The following is a 19,209-nucleotide window of genomic DNA, read 5'->3' as shown; positions in this document are numbered from 1 at the left end:
TGGACTGTCCTCTCCCGCCTGCAGCAGAGTTTAAATTCTCTGCTCCCAAAAGATTTGTGGGCATGTAGCCCTCTGCAGCAGAGTGCAGAGCTTTTCTCAAGCTGATCACAAGGTAACATGTTTACCCAGTACATCATACTCTGCCATTTGGTTTCACTTCAGTGCGGCTGTCACCACTTTGGACTGGATCCTGGATTCAGAGATGGAATGGGTCCCATATGAAAAGCTGCCTTTGAACTGAGAGAGCTTGGAAGTTTGAAGGCAGGTGTCACCGTGTGTGCTTTCTCCCAGCCAGTGGGATCACTAATCTAGTTTATTTCCACCTCATTAAAGCATGAGCAGCCCCCCCCCAAGTGTTTTATCACACTTTCCTGGCTGGAATCTTTGGATCTCTTCCTTGTACCTTCTCTTGGAGTTGGCTGTGCCTCTGAATTAACAATAACCAATGACAAGAACACTGAATGTTACCCAGATATCTGTCACAGATGTCTATTGTTTCAAGGTGAGATGGCAGATTATAAAACTCCCTGACAGTGATTCCTTTGATGTTTTATATGCATGGTAATTGTTATGAAAGAGGAGTTAGCATCCATTATAGATTTGGTGAATGTTGGTGCAGGAGCAGAGGCTTTGATGTTGGTAGATGTCAAAGGTTTAGGCTTATCCTCAAACAATCCTGAGCAACGCCTCTCTTTTTGCACTTCTTTTTTAAAATAACATTTTCAGTGTTTCATAAACGCACCGTGGTGCCAACTGTTGTACTGCAGAATTAACACAACCACTCTTCAGTCTCGTGCGGCCGTTTACAGTGACACAGTATTTCAGCAGAGCTCCTCAGATGCAGGCTCTGCTCTCATGTCACTGTCAGCACAGAAAATATGAAACAGGTTTTTCATGCTACCAAAAAGATATCATGTCTTATATTCTGACTCCTTTTAACTTAACTATTACATAAGACATCAGTAGGTCCCATGAACAGGCTCTATTTATGTCTGACATCGGACCTTCTGATGTAACATGATGAAGTAGCATGTTATTTGTCATTCAGAAGGAAGGGATGTCAGTGCTGCTCTAGCAGTTGATAGCTCGAGTTAAAACATGTTTCAGTATTATTTTTTGAAGAATCAACTGAGTGATAGTTAAATGTTCTCAGCTTTAAATGTATTTTATGAATACTTCAATAATTGCATCTCAGTCCATCTTTATCTCTAGTTGTACACTTGCCTTAGGTGAGTTTCCCTTCTCCCTGACAGTCAGAAAGAGCGTCCACATTGTTGTAAACTGGTCCTTGAACTGCCTCTTGTTTTCAGCCCCAAAAAACCTGATGTGATTTTTTTCGGGGAGGGACTTGCTCTCATCTTAAAAGGAGCTCATTACCCAGTAGACCACCAAGGTCTCAGGTCTGAACGTGCTGACTTTACCCAACCAGTGAAGGCAGACGGCTGCCCACCTGTAGCATGGTGCTGCTTCAGGTCTCTGCCTGCTAATAGAAAGGTTTTCTTTCCAACGTTTGCTCACATTGGTAACTGTTGGGTAATTAACAAACATTATATTAGTATTGTTTAGACTTTCTCTCTGCATTCATTGATTAGGAGCAGAAATAAGTCTACCCAGCTCAACACCTCTGCAACTCCTCCTGAGTTTGTCCCAAGCAGCAACCTCAGGTCTAAAAATATGAGTCCAATGCGTGATTGCTAAAAACTGCAGTTCATCGAGGATCCGCTTGAGGCTCGCTCCGGAAGTACCGGAAACCACATTCACACCAATTCAAAAAAGACGATCTTTACAGCAGAAATAAACATGTTTACAGCCTGGTACAAAAGACGAATGTAGTCTGGATCAGCACACACTGTAGGGGGGGGGGGGGTTCTTTCTAACATGGCAATTTTTGAAGGTATTAAGATTACGAGTCTTCCAATGAGAGGCACAGCTGACTTGATTGACAGGCAGGAACACTGTAGCTGTTGGCTAGGAGGCTCAAAGCCCGCCTCTTTACGTCACAATCGCTCGACAGCTGCAATATGGCTGCCGCTGACGATTGGCCTCAAAACAGCGCTTCAGAAACAGTTGGTGACGTCACTGATACTACGTCCATATTTTAAACAGTCTATGGTTTGTCCACATTCTAAAGCATACAGTACCATTTACTGTTTATTAATATGGACACCACAGATCACTGATCCTCCATGCTCTTCCCATTGTGAGATGTGAAGACAAGATATTGCCTTCATGGGAGCTGGCATATTGCCAAGTCATGCACAGAAGTGACCTGGCTGATGGGTGACATAACACCCTTTCCTCTCACCAAGAGACGCATTTCATTTACTTACAAGACCCCTCAGGTGGCTGTGACACACAGCAGACAGATTCTGGAGTTGATCTGAAGCAGACACTCATGGTTATGGAAAGTTCATTGTGTTAGTGTTAGTTAAGTTTTTTTCATCATCATCTCCAAAAGTGGACACAGACATAAATCTGCATGATAAGAAATAACCGTAATGACATATTATTTGTATTTACGCCAATCAGTAGGGGGAGCTACAAATATTTTGACTTCACCGTCCGTGAACACTTGTGGCGTCCATTTAAATATTCAGTCTAAGCTTGGTACAAACTAAAAACCACCAATGGATAGATATAACAGATAGGCAGGTATCAATGAAGGTTCAGAGAGGATGAATCTTCCTGACTTTGGTCTTTAGCTCCAGCACTACGAGGACAGATATCTGAATTGGACATTTGTGGACTAGATCCATGTGTTTAAACTAGTGTTTGTCTTTTGATATTTCTTCATCTTTAGTTATATATAGACTGTCTAACAGATTTGTTTCCTCTGCAATGAGCGTTAAGCCTCACAGAGCTAATTTTAACTGAATGTAAAACATTTCCACTCAAGGTTTTGGCTGCTGGTTTAATTATGGCGCATACAGTCTCAGCTCAAAATACTCAGAGAAATAGGGCAGTATTGGAAAGTATCAAACTGGATTTACTCTAAAGCTGTGACTCAGTAGAGGAATACAAACAGAGATTACAACAAGTGTTACATTCAAACCTCACCAACTGAATTTGAACAAAATGGCCAATCATTCAAATTCAACAGACCAAAATTTAAAGGGCCAACTTTTACAAATATAACTACTCGTTCAGATTAATTAATACAAAAATAATGACTACTATAAATGATCAAATAAGTGAAAAAGAAGTTGCCGTTGGAGATGCAACATGCAAATACAGAAATCAGAAAGCTTAAAAGCAGATTGGCACAGTGCCAGAAATGTCACCAGTGTAGATGTTTATCCAGTATAAACACCACAGTGGTTGAAAACCACACACACTCACATTTCAAAGCAAAGACAGTCTCTTGCTCAACAAAACATTGCCCTCAGTCCAACTTCTTTGCCTGTTTGCTTGTTAAATCTACTCAGCCCCTCTTTCCCTGTTGTGCTCTTCAAACAAGGGTTTCTCTCTGCCATGCTGTTTGGAATGCTCGCTACATCCATGTGATCGCTGAAGCTACTTTGCTAATGACAAAAACAAACTAAGGTTGCCAGATTTGCCCATGCTTTGATACGTTCATTACCATGTGCTTTCAAACAATACAATATCAATTATTGTTATGTTCGATTATATGAAAAATCCCTGAAGCTTGTGAAAAAGCAGATCTACGCATATTTTCAACCAGACGCTGCCGGGAGGGAATGACGGAGTGAACGAGTGTGGTTGACATAGAGATAGAGGGAGGAGAGAGAGATTGCTGAAAAATTACCATGCAGTGAAACAGAAAAAGGAGAAGTTCACGAACTACTTCTAAAGAACAATTAAACACATCCACCCTTCTGCCAAATTGTGCATTAAAGGGCTGGATTTGGTTTGTTTGTAGCTGAAGTCACGCTTCCTTCTGCTCTGCCCTCCGTCACAGCCACTACACTGCTAACCCTCCCAATTCACAGGATAGGGAATACTTAGGTTTGCTAGATCTTTTGGCATTGAATGAAATTACCCAACATTTGCTGACATACAGACAAAGAGCATAAGAGAGAGACAGCAAGGTCACCTGCCTGGTCCAATTAGGAAGGTTTTCTACATTTCGCTCGCTCAATTCCTGCTTTTATTTTGGGGTAATTGCAAAAGCATTTTACAAACAACAATCTGCTGCTGGAGTTTTGCAAGCCTCTCCCTTCTGTAGGCTTCCCATCAGTTTGACACCTCATGTAAGCAAGCCTTTTTGACATCAGAAACAAATGTACAGTGTGATAGAGAGACAGAAGCCCTAATCTTATATTGCATAAAGACCCAGTGCTGCACTTGTTGCTTTGTAACTACTCACGTCTTGTGTACTTCATCGCAAAGTGCTACCATATGTTGAATGCTTGAGTAAATATTGCTTTATGGTACTTTGCATGTTTGAAAGCAGGACATCTTTTGATGTGTTTGCTTGAGTCTGTGAGTCTGTCTTTCACCACCTGGTTAGGAGGAATCCCAGGAGGAAAGTCAGAAGTTTTTATTCAGCCTACTTTGAAAACTTTATACTTTGAATCCTCCTGACCCTCAAAAACCCATATTCCCAGACATCTTGTCACATTCTTATGAGGGGAAGTTGGAGCCAAGAGATCCTCAGCACATGACACCATTGTATTTTCTGACTAGTGAAATGCAAAATATGTATAATTCATATTGTGACAGACAACAATATATGGTGCCGTAACAATGCTTAGTATACCATCATGTTCTTGTACCTTGCAGATAACAACACATTGTGGCACTTCTGCTCTGCATCTGCTCCTCTGCTCCCAGTGAAAGAAGCATATTCACCAGCACAATTACAGTTGAAACACAAAACAAAGAAAAGAAAAGAAATAATCACAAAGGAATGCAACCGCATCAGCTGAGCCCACATGTTAAACAAACACCCAGAGAAAGCATCCGCTTTTCATTCAGTGTCGCCTCTTGATTCCATTTTCTAATTAATTATTGGCTGCAACCCCTTGGGCTGTGGCCACATGAAGAGTGACATGTCCCCAGGCCTCCAGTCACATCGCCCAGCAGCCCCGGTGGCAGGGGAGCTATGCTTTTAATCACCTTGCCACTGGCATTATCAAGCTGGAGGACCTGTCAGCTGCTCTGCACACAGATGCTTGTTCATTCATCTCTGCCGGGGGTCAGTTTGGCTGAGAAAGTGCTGGCTGCTCTGTGCTCAAATCACCAAACATCTCCTTCTATATTCAGAGGCCCTTACAAGTTCAGCATGTTGCATTTTACCTTCAATATGTTATTAGTTTAGTTCAGTGGTAATGCTCTTAACAGTGCACACTAGCATGAAAGATTTTTCTCTGGATTTTGGCTCCCTGCAGATTTTAAAGTGACATTTTTTGAATAGAGAGACTTGGCACCATGGCATGAAGACAATAATAATAAGGAGAAATGCACATAAGTTTAAAAGTTGTGATTTTTGAATGACTTGTAGAGCTACAGTTGTCTCTATCCTGGTTGGCAAGTAATCTTTAGAAACATCTTCTCAGGCATATCCCACTTTATTTTCTGCTTTATTCTTAATCAGAATATTATGTACAAAATTAAGTTTAGGCAATGTTGAAGAAGATTTGGAACATTCTTGCAGAAAAAGAAATGTTTTCTTGGGTAGAAAAAATGTTTCATATACTGACGTCATTCATCAAAACACTGGCATTCATATGGGAACATTCATATTTGTCACTATGCATCCTGATGTTTCACGGCCTCTCTCTACTGTTAGCAGAAAACAATTGTCATGTAAAAATCACCTTTTTTTGGGGGTGGCCAAAAGAAGTGTCTCAAAAGAACCAATGATGTTGCCTGCTTAAAGGTGATATATCACGCTTTTTTCATCAATATATATATTGGTCTAAGAGGTCCCCAAAACATGTCTTTAAAGTTTATGCTCAAAAAAACACTTTGAAATCAGATTTTGGCATGCCTGAAAAGCCCTCTTCTTCTGCCCGCCTCACAACAGTCTGTTTTCCCTCTGACCACGCCCCCTCAGGAAGTTGATGTGGCCTCGGCTCTCCAGCACGTTGATCTAATGTTTACATGTTGGCTGAATATACACGGCTGCTCACAAATCGCATTACTTCAACCCTCTGAATCTCTGAATCCAGAATCTGATCCTGACGGAGAGGCGCCTGTAGCAGGACCTTTCTGAACGACTGGTCACAGATTTAGCATTTCTTGTTGTTTTATTTATCAGTATGTCGATGTGTGTCTTGGTACACAGCTACGAACATGTAGCTATGTGGCTATGCTAACTAGCGCTAGCACTTTTCCATGATAAATAAAAATCATCCCTTAGATCTTCAAATCTGCAGGCCTGGGGAGTAAAACCGACCTCTGCCAGAAAGGCAGCAGGACCTTTCTGAAGGATTGGTCACAGATGCTGTGTTACTTGTTGTTTTATTTGTCAGCATATCGACGTGTGTCTTGGTACACAGCTACAGCTACGAACATGTAGCTATGTGGCTATGCTAACTAGCGCTAGCACTTATCCATAAAAATCATCCACTAGATCTTCAAATCTGCAGACGTGGGGAGTAAAACCGACCTCTGCCAGAAAGGCAGCAGGACCTTTCTGAAGGATTGGTCACAGATTTAGTGTTTCTTGTTGTTTTATTTGTCAGCACGTCGACGTGTGCCTTGGTACACAGCTACAGCTACAAACACGTGCGTCTTGGTCATAGACTGTAAAAAATATGGACGTAGTATCTGTGACGTCACCCATCTCTTTCTGAAGAGCTGTTTTGAGACCAATCGGCTGCGGCAGCCATATTGCTTCTGTCGAGCCAGTGTGACGTAAAGAGGCGGGCTTTGAGCCTCCTAGCCAACAGCTGCAGTGTTCCCACAGGCAGCTGTGCCTCTCATTGGAAGACTGGTAATCTCAATATCTTCGGAATTGCCGAATTAGAAAAAAATTTACCCCCCTCACAGTGAGAGGACGTCGAGAAATTAGCTATTCAGACTACACTCATCTTTTGTACCAGGCTGTAAACATGTTTATTAATGCTGCAAAGATCGTCTTTTCCCCATTCATGTGTATGTGACTTCCGGTACTTCCGGAGCCAGCCAGATTTTAACACTTCCGCATTGACTCATATTCTTAGACCGGAGGTTGCCGCTTGGTCTTGGTACACAGCTACAGCTACGAACATGTAGCTATGTGGCTATGCTAACTAGCGCTAGCACTTATCCATGATACATAAAAATCATCCACTAGATCTTCAAATCTGCAGATGTGGGGAGTAAAACCGACCTCTGCCAGAAAGGCAGCAGGACCTTTCTGAAGGATTGGTCACAGATTTAGTGTTTCTTGTTGTTTTATTTGTCAGCACGTCGACGTGTGCCTTGGTACACAGCTACAGCTACAAACATGTAGCTATGTAGCTATGCTAACTAGCGCTAGCACTTATCCATGATAAATAAAAATCATCCACTAGATCTTCAAATCTGCAGACGTGGGGAGTAAAACCAACCTTTGTGTTTATTAAGACAGCCTACAACTAGCATGCCTCCCTCCTAAGCTCCTTGTTACCACACATTTGTGCAGGTAATGAAAAACGGAGGATGAGTTGAGTTGTATTTTATACAGTCTATGGGCTGAACAAGCTCTGAGCTCTGACTCTGTGACAGACCGGATATTGTTGTGACGTAACAAAAACACGGAAGTCTGAAACGGCTCGTTTCACACGCATTTACAGAAAGGTGGAGAAATCAAAACAGGGGCAGAATGGATTTTTTTCATTCTTGGGGGGTTTGTAGACATGCCAGGGAAACATATTTCAGGTAGAGAACTGTTAAAAAGTCGATTTTGCATGATATGTCACCTTTAAGCAAAGTACTCTAAATGAATCACAAAAACGTAAAGGTCTTAGGGATGTACCATACTGATGTCATTTAGGGTTGATCAGATCTGCAGTTATTTCAGCACCTTGTTACAGTTAGTAACAGGTGGTCTCTTGGCCTGTGTTACAACAACTGACCATTCTACTACAGTGTCACTATAACAGGATGGAATTTTTCCATCATGCTGTTGACCACATACAAGCAGGCGTTTGGAAATAATTGGTGAGGTAATAATCACCTTAATGGATTGGCACCATCTTACTTGGCTGATCTTCTCCATGACTATGCTCCAGCTCAAGCACTGAGGTCAACCAACTAGCTTCTCCTGGATGTGCCTAAAACTTGTCTTAAAACCAGGGTGAGTTGAGCCTCTCCAATAGCTGCCCACAATCTCTGGAATAGCTTACCACTTTAAGTAAGATCTGCCCCCTATATTGAACCATTTAAATCATTATCTCTTCTCGCTGGCCTTCTCCTCATCAGGACATACTTTACTTGATCTTACTATTCTACATATATATATTTTGAGTTGTTTATTGTTGTCTTTTTGAATCTGTTTTTGTTGTAAAGCACTTTAGCCAACATTGGCTGTTTTTTAAATGTGCCATAAAAATAGAGTTGACTTGACTTGACTTAATCACCGTCAGTTACATTTGAAAGGAAGCTTACATAACCACACATCGTTGGAGAAACGTGCGTCCAATTGTGACACAAGTTTTGATATTGTGTTGATTCTGGCGCCCCGTCTGGATGAACTCGGCAGTGTTTTTCAGGGATGAAAACTGCATTTCCCATCACCTCTGTGGTAAAGATGTGTCTTATTTGTAAACTGAAAGAATGAATTCAGAGCTTCATCTTCCTACTTTTCTTTGTTCAACTTCAATCAGGATGCAGAGTGATGAGGTCATGTGTTGATTTGTAGCTACGTCAAATTATTAACTGTAACGTAACAATGACTAAACTTTATAAACTCATATTTATTATTCATTGTTAGTTAGCTTACAGAAAGTAAGTAGACGTACCAGTTTAACGTTACCCCTTCCAGCCATGGTGGTGTCCTGCTAAATGTCTGAATAACATAATTATGCACATATTTCAAGTTTTCTCACAACTTTGAGTGAGATTATATTAACATTAGTCTGAAACTCCTCACAGGGACTTTACATTAAAGTTAAACCACTGCAGAGAACAATGACAACTGATCTAACATTTCAGACCAATAAATTAATCCCGATGATGATTCAACTGAAACCCAGTGTCATCAATATTTATTAGAGAAGCTTTGTTGTGCACTGAATTGGCCATGTCAGTTTTCAAGTTATTATTCAGCAGTGATTAATACCCAAAGAAACATTACAAATTTGACACAACGAGCAACTTCTGATTCCTGATTTGAGGCCATCATCTCATGCATCACTTCATCATCACATACATACACACTTACACACCTACACACACACACACACACACACAGTGGAGAAGCTAGTCCAGCTATAGAGATTAAATGATTCTCACTCTAAGCCAGTCTGATGCTCGTCTAATGAGCGGTGTGGCACAGATGAAGAAAATCAATCATGTACAGCTCCACAGCAAGTCAGAGAATTGTCAAATTTGTCAGCTAATTTCATGCTAATTGAGTTATTATTTTTAACCTCATCACTTCTCTGATCATGTGGAATAGAGAGCCCTTTTCTTATGACTCATTAATTAAGCTGAAAACATCAATCATGATTGTCTTTCTCCCCACAGTACCCGCCAGGATCACTAACATATCCAGAGACATCACAGTGAACGAGGGGAGCAGTGCCAGTCTCATGTGCCTGGCAGTCGGTCGACCCGAGGCAAACATCATCTGGAAGCATCATTCTCCGAAAGGTAAGACACAACTTTTATTTCAGATTATTGAGTCTTCAGTGGAGAGGCATGTAAGGTGCTGCAGCTTCACGTATCAAAGGTGTATAACAGAGAAATGTGTGCACCTTTTCCCAAACATATACAATATTTATCTAGAACAGCTTTGTGATGCACCTCACCTCACCAATACTACAGACTACGTGTGATCTTTTAATCTCACCCAGGAAAGCAAAGCACTAGTTTAATATTCATTGTTATGAAGGTGTATGGGTTTTCTGTGATGAAATGGTGCAATAAAGCCACAGCCGTGCGTAACAGTTGGGTGTAATGACAGCTGTTGGACAGCCTAACTGTGCCTCACAATAGATATAATGTGCTTCCTCTTCCATTCTTCTTATTCCCAGTAGCATGGAGTGAACAGGAACATCTACTGATATGGAAACAGATGCTTTATCCATTATGGTTAATAAACAAAGAGGAAATGAGGCTTATGCATGATTGAAAAACAGAACCAGCATACAGTGTGTGTTTCTTAAAAGATCTTACATAAAGACTGTATACCCACATGTCTGTGTTGTGCAGACAAAATGTTTAAGACGTGTACCCACACAGCGTTCTGCATGCTGCCCCAGGTCTATAGCTTTGTATGAGAATGATTAACATAAACTGGAGTCACTGGAAACAGGATTACTGGGCATTTAAAATCCATCTTGGGTCACTATTTTGGGCCACAGCTTCTCTCAGCAGAAATGCACAAAAGAAGACGCTAACGTAGATTTTGAAGGTCATTTTTCTGTCACTTGGACTATTACATCATCTATTGATAAACTCCATGCCTTCACTCTGTTTTGTTGGTCAGGGAGCTTCTTTTCCAAAAGTGAAATGTAATCCAGAATTTTCACTGAACAAATGTGTCAGGAGAAGCTGCTTCAGCATTACCTCGGTGTAAAGGTGACTGAAGCAGCCCTCCTACACACACAGCCTGATGTTGACTTTCCCACACACCACACACGCCTCTAACACTTGCTTCACATGAATATCCTGCATGTGGGCTGAGTATCTCCAGTGGGATATAAATCTGTTGCCTCTGTGTTAACATGGCAACAGGAGCATTTATGGTAAATATCAATATTTGGTCTGTTTTATTTCTACCTGATTGACTGAGGAGGTTGAAGCTGCTGGCCTATGGCCTGACAGGATCCACCCCCGATCAGGCTTGATTTGGCTTGAAGTAACAGCTGTTTCGGTCACTCCTGTAGCACCTCACCGCCTGGGGGAGAGGAACGAGCGTTTCTGTGCTCTAATTGTGTCGGCTTCATACTTCCTACTGAGCATTCAGAGCTGTGAGTCATGCAATGCTTCTGTATGGATTCAGATGTTCAGCCTTCAACATGACATGAATGCTTACAGCCCAGCTGTTCCTCTCAGGCTGCACATTATGAGGAGCCAGCAGAATCTGCTTCTCACAGCCCAGTGAGCCTGAAACACCTCAGACATCCACAACATCACCGCCTCTTTATTTACTCGTTCTCCAGTTTATTACTCCAAACACAATGAGTGTTTGTTCTGATTGTGAACTATAAACATTCAAAAGGGACAACCTTAATGACTGCCTCATACTAAAGGCAGTATCATGTCCTGTACACCGGCTATTTATCTTTCCTCTGGAGTTGTTTCGTGAATTTACTATATAAGAAGTAACTTTACTGTGTATAAGATGCCTATATTTCAGTACTTTCATAATTTAGTTGTAGCACTAAGTAATCCCTGCCTGGATCAGTTTCAAAGACACATTTTGTAAAGTGAATGAAAATGAACTGAGCTGGTATGAGCTGTCATGTCTGTTTAATGTTGATTTCCTCTGCATCTGTGCGAGCTCAGCTTCAGTTTACACACACACACACACACACACACACACACACACACACACACACACACACACACACAAAAAAGAAAATCAGGAGAGCGATTCAGAAAACAGAAGATTGACAGATTTAACAGCAAAGACAAACATACTGAAATATTTTATCGTATTTCTTTTTCACAAGATGAAAATCAGAAATATTGTCAATGCTTATGTTGTTTTAGTTTCTCCTTCAGACAGGATGTCACTATAAAGTCTGAGCTGATGCACAGCAGCAGGAGAAGCTGCAAATGAAGCAACAGAACCACACTTGAAAAGTAATATACAGGCCTCTGTAGCCCTGGAGCTTGGTACGCTGTGTGAGTGTGTGTTGGTGTCTGTGTGTGTGTGTTATTGTCAACAGGGAAGATAATGGGTTATCTTACTTGACATTTCTTGGAGTTGCTCTAATGAAAAGAGAGACTGTGGCAAGACGCTGAAGAAATTCTTGCAGGCAGTCAGAATCTTAAATGTTTTTCCTGCAGAGTGGTATTTCCGCGGCTAGCTCCTCACCGTTTGCTTTTCATGTTTGTCACCAGCGATAATGGACTGTTCCCTCAGAGGATAGTGTGTGTGTCTGTTCGCACAGCACCAAAGTGAGCAGTTCTCTCCCTCAGTTGAACAGCATTCCTAGAAAGTCTAAAATCTGCTCTGCGGCCACCTTGTGTTGTTTTTCATGGCATATCATTTAAAATCTTCACACTCACACGGTGTCAGGAACACGAGCGAATGTACTGTAGCAGCTGATGATGCAAAAAAAAATATGACAAGTGAAATGAGAAAACGGGCTCCGGTGAACATTGAAGAAATATGGAAATGCTGAAGCAGTTGTTGAGGTGCACTGCCTCACTTGATTTAATAAACACAAATAAAGGCAGGTCATTGTGAAATTCAATGTCACTGATTAAATGAATTATTTTTTCCATTGCACGATTGCTTGAAGCAACATAGTCAGGTCTGTGCATATCAATAAATCCTCAAAACGAAGACCTTCTCACTCCTAACATATCAATAACAGCAGCTTGGACAGGGGCCAAATGCTTCAAAGCATGTTGCTCTATGTTGCCTTTTAGATTTTGTTTTGCATGTGTAAGGCTCGACAGTAGAGTCACAAATGATAAACTAGACTGAAATATATCGGCAAGTAGATGACAATACAGTTTAGGGGCCCCAGCAGTTGTGGGTTCGACTCCTAGCCTCGGCCATTCGCTGCATGTCTTCCTCCACTCTTTTCTCCCCACATTTCCTGTCTCTCCTCAGCTGTCCCATCCATTAAAGGCAAAAATACTAATAATATAACTAAAAAAAAACAACAACAAAAAAGGTCAGATTTCAAAATGAAATGAGGTGATGAATTTCACAGTTAGGATTTATATTTTTAGACATGCATCAGTAATAAACTCAAGGTTAACACTGAAACTGTCACCATTTGGTTGTTTAAGATAGTGGTTCTCAAAGTGGGGTCCGCGAACCATAGGGAGGGGATCCGTGAAGTGATTATAATACAATTCTAATAAATTCTAAAATTGTGCTGTGTCATTAAAAAAAATTTCCAGCAAAAGAGCGAGGAATACATCCGCCAGAAAACACAGATGGTGAACCTGGCAACAGCTTCAGAGAAAGCGCAGAAGGCTTCTTATTTAGTGGCTGGAAGGGATATGTGAGTCTTGTTACTGTCCATTTTCTGAAAGCTTTTAAGATCAATTACTTGAAAAGTATAAATGCTGTCATGTTGAGTCTGCAAGGAATAAAATGACCCTCTGTTTTAAAGTATGCTAGTGGTATTTATATGATTCAAATTGAGGTGATATCTGTTTATCACTATGGAACAAGTCTGAAGTATTTAGATTGATAAGTTTTACAATATAAACAGTTCCAAAGGCATCCAAGGATGCAAATGGTAGTAAGCATGTGCTTAATCCATATAACAATTATGAGGGGGTCCTTGGAAAATTTTCTCACCTGTAAGGGGTCCCTGGCCCCAAAAAGTTTGAGAGCCCAGGGGTCCCCAAACTTTTCAGCCCGCGAGCCCCCAAACAAAGGTGCCAAAGACTTGCGACCCCCACTATCCTGCAGAGTGATTAAAAGTTGCTTCATACTTCATTTAGCTGGTCTGCAGAAAAATAGCCGACCTACACGCACATGTGTCTGTGTTTCCTATGCTGTTATGAATTAACCTGCTGCTACTGATGCTTTGTAACTAACCCTAACCTTAGGAGTCATCTGACAACAAAGAAGGGCAGAAAACCATTTTTTACAATAATTGTTAATATATGAAATTTTTGAGTACTGAGTATTTAAATTCTGAAAGACATGTCGCGACCCCCAACTAATGTCTGGTGACCCCTCAGAGGGTCCCAACCCACACACTTGAAACCCCTGGTTTAAGGCAGCCATGTTTTTTTTTATTGTTGGTGTATGTTTACAGGAACAACAAACAGGGTTCCCACGTGTCCTGGAAAACCTGGAAAACAGTTGACCAGTTTTCCAGTACTGGAAAATACCTGGAAAATGGGAGAAAAAGTAAAATGTCCTGGAAAAGCACATATAGTCCTGGAAAATCATTCCAACCTGACCCTATTAACAAAACACATCCCCATGCATTGAAAGTTGAGTGCACGCTGTGCTGGAAAAGACAGCGACACTGCGCAACTTTTTTCACATCTTTTCTCCTTCACTTCATAATCATGCATTCACAGAAAACGGGGGTATATTGTTTGTTTTATGGTACATTAACCTTATAGAGTGCTCTTTTGATTCAAAGAGTCTTATATTTAAGTTATAGTGTGACCAGTGGAGTCGGGCAGAGAGCTTGGGGGTCTGTGCCTCACAACTTTCTCTGCAGGCTGAGAGCTCAATTACCGTACTCTCGCTCAGTTGTTCTCAAAGTGGGGTCCTGGGACCCCTGGGGGTCCGTGAACCATAGCGTGGGGGTCCGTGAAATAATTTGAATACATTTCTAATAAATTATAAAATTGTGCTGTCATTACAAAACAGCATACACCATTGTTATGATACCATTTGGTGGCTCGCAGGGATATGTAAGTCTTGCTACTGTTAATTTTCTGAAAGCGTTTAAGATCAATTACTTGAAAAGTATAAATGCTGTCATGTTGAGTCCACAAGGAATGAAATGACCCTCTGTTTTAAAGTATACAAGTGGTATTTACTTGATTCAAATTGAAGTGTTATCTGTTTATCACTATGGTACAGGTCTGAAGTATTTACATTGATACGTTTTACAATACAAATAGTTCCAAAGGCAACTAAGAGTGCAAATGGTAGTAAGCATGTGCTTTAGTGATGGGAACTTCGGCTCTTTTCAGAGAGCCGGCTCTTTTAACTCAGCTCCCAAAGAAGAGCCGGCTCTTTCGACTCCCGAACGTCTCTTAATTTAGGATCTTTTGTTGCCGTATATTTTACCTTAACTTTGAAAAAACTAATGGTTTGTGTTGAAAACCCTTTTACGTATGGTGTTTTTATGAACAGCATTATAATTGCCCAATTTTGTGCATTTATTCTGTTACAAAATCATTCTCACCCTGATCCTAGGGTTATGATTATGGTTAGGGTTGTGATTAGGGTTAGGGTTACGATTAGGGTTAGGGTTAGGGTTGTGATAAGGGATAGGGTTAGGGTTGTGATAAGGGATAGGGTTAGGGTTGCGATTAGGGTTAGGGTTAGGGTTCAGATTAGGGTTAGGGTTAGGATTAGGGTAAGGGTTCAGATTAGGGTTAGGGTTGTGATTAGGGTTAGGGTTATGATTAGGGTTAGGGTTGTGATTAGGGTTAGGGTTCAGATTAGGGTTAGGGTTCAGGTTAGGGTTAGGGTTGGGATTAGGGTTAGGGTCGTGATTAGGGTTAGGGTTAGGATTAGGGTTAGGGTTCAGATTAGGGTTAGGATCAGGGTTAGGGTTCAGATTAGGGTTAGGGTTAGGATTAGGGTTAAGATTAGGGTTAGGGTTAGGGTTCAGATTAGGGTTAGGGTTCAGATTAGGGTTAGGGTTAGGATTAGGGTTAAGATTAGGGTTAGGGTTAGGGTTAGGATTAGGGTTAGGGTTCAGATTAGGGTTAGGGTTAGGATTAGGGTTAAGATTAGGGTTAGGGTTAGGGTTCGGATTAGGGTTGGGGTTAGGGTTAGGGTTAGGGTTCGGATTAGGGTTGGGGTTAGGGTTACGATTAGGGTTAGGATTAGGGTTAGGATTGTGATTAGGGTTAGGGTTAGGGTTAAGATTAGGGTTAGGGTTCAGATTAGGGTTAGGGTTAGGATTAGGGTTAGGGTTCAGATTAGGGTTAGGGTTCAGGTTAGGGTTAGGGTTAGGATTAGGGTTAGGGTTAGGGTTAAGATTAGGGTTAGGATTAGGGTTAGGGTTCAGATTAGGGTTAGGGTTAGGATTAGGGTTAGGGTTAGGGTTCAGATTAGGGTTAGGGTTCAGGTTAGGGTTAGGGTTAGGGTTAGGATTAGGATTAGGGTTAGGGTTAGGGTTAGGGTTCAGATTAGGGTTAGGGTTCAGGTTAGGGTTAGGGTTAGGATTAGGGTTAGGGTTAGGGTTAGGGTTCAGATTAGGGTTAGGGTTCAGGTTAGGGTTAGGGTTCGGATTAGGGTTGGGGTTAGGGTTAGGGTTAGGGTTAGGGTTCGGATTAGGGTTAGGGTTAGAACCAGAACTAAATTTAAGTAAACAGAATCAGAACCAAACTCATGCAAACAGAACCAGAACCAAACTCAAGCAAACACAACCAGAACCGAACCAGACCCGAGCCAGAACCTACCAGAACTGAACCAGAACCGAAGGGAACCGAACCAGAACCGTGCCAGAACCAAACCAGAACCGAACCAAACTCACTCAGAATCGAACCAGCACTTCCAGAACTAAACCAGAACCAAACCAGAACCAAACCAGAACCGAACCAGAACCGAACCAGAACCAAACCAGAACCGAACCGAACCAGAACTGTGCCAGAACCAAACCAGAACCGAACCAAACTCAGCCAGAACCGAACCAGAACGTTCCAGAACTAAACCAGAACCGAACCAGAACCGAACCAGAACCGAACCAGAACCGAACTGAACCAGAACTGTGCCAGAACCGCACAAGAACCGAACCAGAACCAAACCAGAACCGAACCAGAAGCGAACTAGAACTGAACCAGAACCGAACCGAACCGAACCAGAACGGTGCCAGAACTGAACCAGAACCAAACCAGAACCGAACCGAACCAGAACTGTGCCAGAACCGCACAAGAACCGAACCAGAACCGAACCAGAACGGTGCCAGAACCAAACCAGAACCGAACCAAACTCAGCCAGAACCGAACCAGAACGTTCCAGAACCAAACCAGAACCGAACCAGAACCGAACCAGAACTGAACCAGAACCAAACCAGAACCGAACCGAACCAGAACTGTGCCAGAACCGCACAAGAACCGAACCAGAACCGAACCAGAATCGAACCAGAACTGAACCAGAACCTTAACCAGAACCAAACCAGAACCGAACCAGAACTGAACCAGAACCGTGCCAGAACGGTACAAAAACCGAACCAGAACCGAACCAGAACTTAACCAGAACTTAACCAGAACTTAACCAGAACCGAACCGAACCAGAACCGTGCCAGAACCGTACAAGAACCGAACCAGAACTGAACCAGAACCGAAACAGAACCAGAACCAAACTCAAGCAAACATTATTAATGTCCTCAGGTTGGCATAGAGAAAAATCCGATGCCTCAGCTTGGATGGGCTGATCTGATTTCTCCTCTCAGTGAGTATTTGCCCGGTCTTCAAGAAGACTCTCTCAGAAGGAACAGATGAAGCCAGGATACACAGCCTCCTCTCCATCACCTGTATCCTATATCCTCACATGTGATTTGGCTGCATGGCTGCCATGCTGACCAATCAACACAAAGTTCTGCTGTGAGCAGAGCTGGGGCTGAGCACTGTGAGAAAAAAACGAAAGGAAAAAACTGGGAGCCGGCTCTCTCTCGATGTGAGCCGGCGTTTCTGATTCACTATAAAGCATCGGCTCTCAGAGCCGCAGCTTTTGATCATGACACATCACTAATGTGCTTAATCTGTGTTACAATTATGAGGGGGTCCATAGACAATTGTCTCACCTGTAAGGGGTCCCTGGCTCCAAAAAGTTTGAGAACCCCTGCTCTAGCTAGTAGGAGTGCAAACTCCCGATAGTGAAAACAAACGGAACAAAAAGAGCGACACAGCTGCACAGAAACTCCTAGACTACATGTCTTTCAATGTAGACTTCCACTGAGAGGAACATATTAGACTATTTAGGAACTAAATTAGGAACTAAATTTAGACTGTCATACAAGCTTGATCATCAATGAAAATGTTCTGGAAATGTCCTGGAAAATGATCTCTGGAAAAGAGTGGGAACCCTGAACAAATGTAAAGAACTAATTTATGTTTGGTAACCAACATTTTAAAGAGTTAGTGTACAAATAAACATGTAACATCGCTGGGCCAGTTTATTGGAAGATTGATTAGTTATTTATTGATTATTTATCAAAATATATTTCACACCTAAATTGAACCATATTTTTGCCCTGACAGCCACCCAAAGCAAACTGTCTTGCGGCTACATAAGGAGTAATGGGACTTCCAGATCCGAACATCACATCAAAGCTGCAGCTCATCCTCTAGTATCACTGCTGGAAGGAAACCCACAGCATCATGTTTTTTGGCATCTGAACAAGTCGCTGTATTTGATGGGTTGGGAGTGAAAATGTGTTGTCGATAAAGATAGTGACATAACTGAGAGTTTTGTGAAGACAATAAATACATGACACTGAGAAATGCCTCTTAGGTCGTGAGCCGTTTAAGTCTCACCTTTATTTTCTTTGCTGCAAGTCCTCATTTCAACTACACATTAATTATTCAGCACAGCCCAGTTAATCTCTGGCTGCAGGCCACTGAAAGGATTAGAGATACATGGTCGTGGGGAAACAGTTTGTTTAGTGGACGATGCAGTATGGATCTCCTCCACCCACAGTGTGAATACACACTCTTTCTGATGTCTTTCCTTTTGAACAACTGTACACTGAAGGACAGCTGTTTTGTGGGCTGTCTTTTTGACAAGAAGCCAAGCTACAGTGTACAGCTGACAAACAGGGTCACAACTAAAAAAACACATGTACCACTGTGTAGTTGTAACACAAGACGATTGAATTAAGTAATAATGCTAAACACATTTGTTTTCCTATGACTAAGTGGTATATTTAGCCTCACTTCAATCTGTCGGAAGAGTTAGTATCTCTGCACAACAGCCCTTTTTTCTAAGACACAATCCTGGGTGCACTGGTCTCCATGAAAAAAGGAAAAAGATCACAAAAGATGATCAGATAAACAAAGCAAACTCCTGACTAACTTCAACAAGTCAGTGCAGGAGACGCTAAAGCTAACGCTAATTCTAACATATCACACAGAACATCCCTTCACCTTAGTTTGGTGGGATTTGAGGAAGAAGTTTCTCAATCTCTCACTCATGTTCACACAAAGCGATGTGCTGGAGACAAAGTGGCAGGTTCTGCAGTTAGATGTCACAGTTCACGCTTTTGTTCTGAGCAC

The 19,209-nt window shown here is 41.8% G+C and overlaps 1 protein-coding gene across 1 annotated transcript in view; it reads left to right on the top strand.

Moving 5' to 3' along the window:
* opcml (opioid binding protein/cell adhesion molecule-like) overlaps window positions 1-19,209 on the top strand; it is a 232,020-nt gene that overhangs the window by 155,497 nt on the left and 57,314 nt on the right. The window contains exon 3 of the mRNA XM_034684416.1: window positions 9,619-9,744. Within this exon, the coding sequence (XP_034540307.1) occupies window positions 9,619-9,744 (126 nt within the window). The remainder of the gene's footprint in view (window positions 1-9,618; window positions 9,745-19,209) is intronic.

Source organism: Notolabrus celidotus, chromosome 5 (genome assembly GCF_009762535.1).
Source record: "Notolabrus celidotus isolate fNotCel1 chromosome 5, fNotCel1.pri, whole genome shotgun sequence".
In the NCBI taxonomy this organism is placed as follows: Eukaryota; Metazoa; Chordata; class Actinopteri; order Labriformes; family Labridae; genus Notolabrus; species Notolabrus celidotus.
The sequence above is the reverse complement of the archived record's forward strand: the minus strand, read 5'-3'. Positions and strand labels throughout refer to the sequence as shown.